The sequence below is a fragment of the Hydra vulgaris genome, chromosome 15 (genome assembly GCF_038396675.1).
Source record: "Hydra vulgaris chromosome 15, alternate assembly HydraT2T_AEP".
Taxonomy (NCBI): Eukaryota; Metazoa; Cnidaria; class Hydrozoa; order Anthoathecata; family Hydridae; genus Hydra; species Hydra vulgaris.
The window spans coordinates 4,590,381-4,594,204 of NC_088934.1; the positions used below are offsets into that span (position 1 = coordinate 4,590,381).

The 3,824-nt window shown below is 34.5% G+C and overlaps 1 protein-coding gene across 1 annotated transcript; it reads right to left on the bottom strand.

The window, feature by feature from the left end:
• Window positions 1–2,457: 2,457 nt before the first annotated feature.
• On the bottom strand, window positions 2,458–3,354 carry LOC136091697 (uncharacterized). The gene has a single exon (XM_065819404.1). The coding sequence runs from the start codon at window positions 3,352–3,354 to the stop codon at window positions 2,458–2,460; it is 897 nt and encodes a 298-aa protein (XP_065675476.1).
• Between the last annotated feature and the right edge of the window lie 470 nt (window positions 3,355–3,824).

The following is a 3,824-nucleotide window of genomic DNA, read 5'->3' on the forward strand; positions in this document are numbered from 1 at the left end:
ATATTTTTTTCGTCTTGATTTCTAGCCTGCCACTTCATAATCGGCATCTTATAAGAGATATGGAGCATACATTCTTAAAACCTTATCCAAGCATGCAAAGTTGAAACGCCATGTTTTATATTGCCTTCTGAAGTTTTTTTTTGAACAACTAAAGATAAATTGTTCATTTCAATTGGAGATGCACCACACACTGAACAGCATTGGTATGAGTTGGTTGCTGTGGAAATAATAGTTTGAATTTTTCCATCTATCATTGTTAAATTTACAATATGTTGTATTTCAACTTCCTTTGTTGTACCGTCCTCCAATAAAACAGGTACAATAGATAATGTTATCTCTTTAATAGAAGCCATAATTGACTCATATTCTGCAAGAGTTACTTCATTTGATTCTTTTCTATATTTAAATCTCAGAGGTCTGCAGTAATTAGTTGACGATGGTTTCGGATTTCTCCAAACAACCTGTTTTTTGTCATCTTTGAAACAATATAGTTCTAGAGGAACCAAGCAAGTTATGAAAAGTGATTCATCTGTATGAAGTTCACTGGAAACATCTGACATTTGTTTATAAACAGATTGTCCTGTTGCACCATCAAAACCAGCTTTGTATATTATAAATAGTTTAGTACAATCTTTAAGCACAGGTGAATTTAACACAACACTATAAGCTGAACATATTCTTGATGCAGTATGAAAAAGAAGAGCTTGTAATGGAACTTCTGCAGAGTAGTCAGTGACCTGAATGTTTTCAGGGTAGCATTTATTTTTAGCCTCTTTTACAATATAATAGGATGGGTATAGAGAGCTGAATGGAAGAGCATTGTTTCTTAAATGCTGATAAGTTTCTTTGGATAAATTAGCATCTAAGACTAGCGCTAATGATTGTTCTGAAGTAAGTGATTCTGTCAATAATTCTTTGTTGTATATTTTTTTAACCATTTTTGCTTCTATAAACCTTTTATCCCTTTTCAAACTTTTACTTGCTGCATATAAAAGTTCGTTTAAATTATATTTACTTAAAAGCTCTTTAATTATGCGAACTTTAGTTCTCACAGACGCATCTTCAAACAAAATCGAAGGGCGTCCACCTTAAAGTATAATATTATTTTATCAATTTTTAAATCGTCGTAATAATATACAAATAAATTATACACATTATAATAAATTTACACATAGTTAAAGTAAACATACCACAGGTTTTTGTTTCGATTTTTTTTTTTTTTACAGTCATATATAGTTTGGTTTAACCAAACTTTATATCTTTTTTCAAATACTGCACTTGTTCTATTCGATTTTTTCCACTTGTTTTTAGCTTGGTAAATAAATTTCGAAATAATTGACAAGTTATCATTAGATTCTTCAAAATTGCTTTGGGAAACAAAACTCAAAATCATTGCATGGAAATCATCATAGGATAGCTGCGAGCTGTAGTAACATTAGAGCTTATCGAGGCTCGCTTTAAAAAGGTTGACAGTTGGAGAACCGATTACTTTATCTGGTAACATATTCCATGCGTTGGCAATGCGATTGTTAAAAAGTGGAAACGAGCTAAGTTATTGCTGTACTTTTCACGGTGAATTCTTTCTCTGTGATTTGCTCTTTGTGGAATTGTGATGAGAGAAAAGTGCCAGTTGACTATGTCAATGATATTAACAATTTTATATTTTTGGATGAGGTCACCTCGTTTACGACGTTCAACAAGAGAAGATAGGCCAAGTTGTAAACATCTGGACTTGTAGTCTAACTTTTTTAGTTTGTCTGGTATTTTGTGGCTCTGCGCTGTATTGATTCAATAGTTTGTTCATCCTTCACCAAACGAGGGTTCCAAGCTGGAATTGCAAACTCAAGTAAAGGACGGATGTAGGTGGAGTAGAGTTGTTTCCATAAAAAAGCGTCATGAGATTGGAAAGTGTGTTTTAGGATGCCTAGCATTTGATTTGCTTTACATGAGGCAATGATGGATTGGGTTTTTACTTTGAGATCATTGGTAATTTGAATTCCCAAGTCACGCTCAGAGGCGGTTGCTTCCAATGTAGTTCGAGTTGTTATTGAACAAGGGCCTAATTTCTCCATTGAGTACTTAAAAGGAGTTAATTTTTTTGGCCAAAGTGCTTGATCTTGCATTTCTTTGCATTTAGCTTCATGAGCCAAGATTTAGTCCACTGGACAATTTGGTCAATATCTGATTGGAGTTGAAGTTGAGCAGCAAGTGAGTTGACAATACTTAGGATTTTAGTGTCATCAGCGTAAATCTTACAACTGTTTTCTTTGCTTATTACATCCGGCAGATCATTGATGAAAATAACAAATAAAATTGGACCCAAGACTGATCCTTGCGGAACTCCACTTGTCACAGGTAACCAATTTGATTGAGTGTCGCCAAGGATGACTCGTTGAGACCTGTTGAGTAGAAAAGCTTTTATCCAATTGAGAAGATTGCCTTCGATTCCGTACATTTTTAATTTGTAAAGCATTCGTTGATGTGGGACTTTGTCAAAAGCTTTAGCAAAATCCAGAAATACGAGTCAACTGGTAGCTTTCTGGCTATATTTCCAGTCAAGAAGTCCATCGTTTCAAGGAGATTTGTAATGCATGCTTTATTCTCTAAAAATCCGCGTTGACTATTTGATAAAAGATTGTTTGATTTTAAATGCTGCATGATTGCCTTCTTAACTAATTTCTCCATTATTTTACACGAAATCGAGGTGAGGGATATTGGTCTATAGTTTGATGGATCAATTCTGGAGCTCTTCTTAAATAAAGGTGTTACATTTGCTTTGGACCATGAGCTTGGAATTTCACCGTTGTCAGATGACTTTTGAAAGATGAGAGTAAGTGGAGAAGACATTGAGGTAGAACAAAAGCGTAAAACGTGAGGACTGACATTATCTACACCAAGTGATTTAGATATATCTAGTGCTGAGAGTTCCGTTAGAGTGGCCAGAGTATCAAAAGATATACTATTGAGGATTGTGTTAGTTCTACGATCAAAACGGGGAAGATTGTCATTGGATGGCTCTTTGATGAAAACTGATTGAAATTGATTGTTAAGTGAGTTGGCTATTGTAATTTTGTCAGAGCTAATGATCTCACTGGAACTGGTGATTCGCATAGATGAGATCTGATTTATTACAGAGCATTTACTATTTATGTATGAAAACAGTCTTTTAGGATTACGCTTATCATTGGCAAGGGCAATTTCGAAAGATTTCAGAGAAGAATGACTTAATTTTTTAACAAACTTTCTAGTTTCTCTATATTCCCCAACCAGTGATGTGATTTTCCATTTTGAACTGACGTTACGAGCCCATAGCGATTTTTTAAGACGAATAAGAGATAATAGTTCTTTTGTCATCTATGGTTGTTTTTTGGGGGATGATTTGTTTGGCATACGAGGGATAAATTAAAGACAACATTCATTGTATTTGTTGAGCCAAAGTTGGTAACATTGTTCTACATTTAAGTCTTTAAAAATAGACGACCAGTCAACATTATTGAATTCTCTGTTGATTTTTTCGTAGTTACCATGCTTGTATATAAATTTAGAGCTGTTGAAACGTGATAATTTTATGCTGGAAGCCAGTTTGTAATGCCAGGTGATAGTGCAAAGATCTTGATCAGACAAACCGAGTGGAGGACCGATGTTGATTTCGCTAGCACGATATGAAGAGTCACATATGATGAGATCAAGAGTGTTTGTCATAGGGCGATTAGCAGGTTTGAAAGTAGGGACAGTGACGATTTGGTGAAGATGACAATCTTGAAAAAGAGAGACAAATGAAGAACTGAGACCAATTTTACTAGAGGAAAAGACTGAGTTGAAAG

What these genes read in the sequence shown, in the direction of transcription:
- LOC136091697 (XM_065819404.1), bottom strand. Translation starts at nt 3,354, where the DNA reads ATGACAAAAGAACTATTATCTCTTATTCGTCTTAAAAAATCGCTATGG.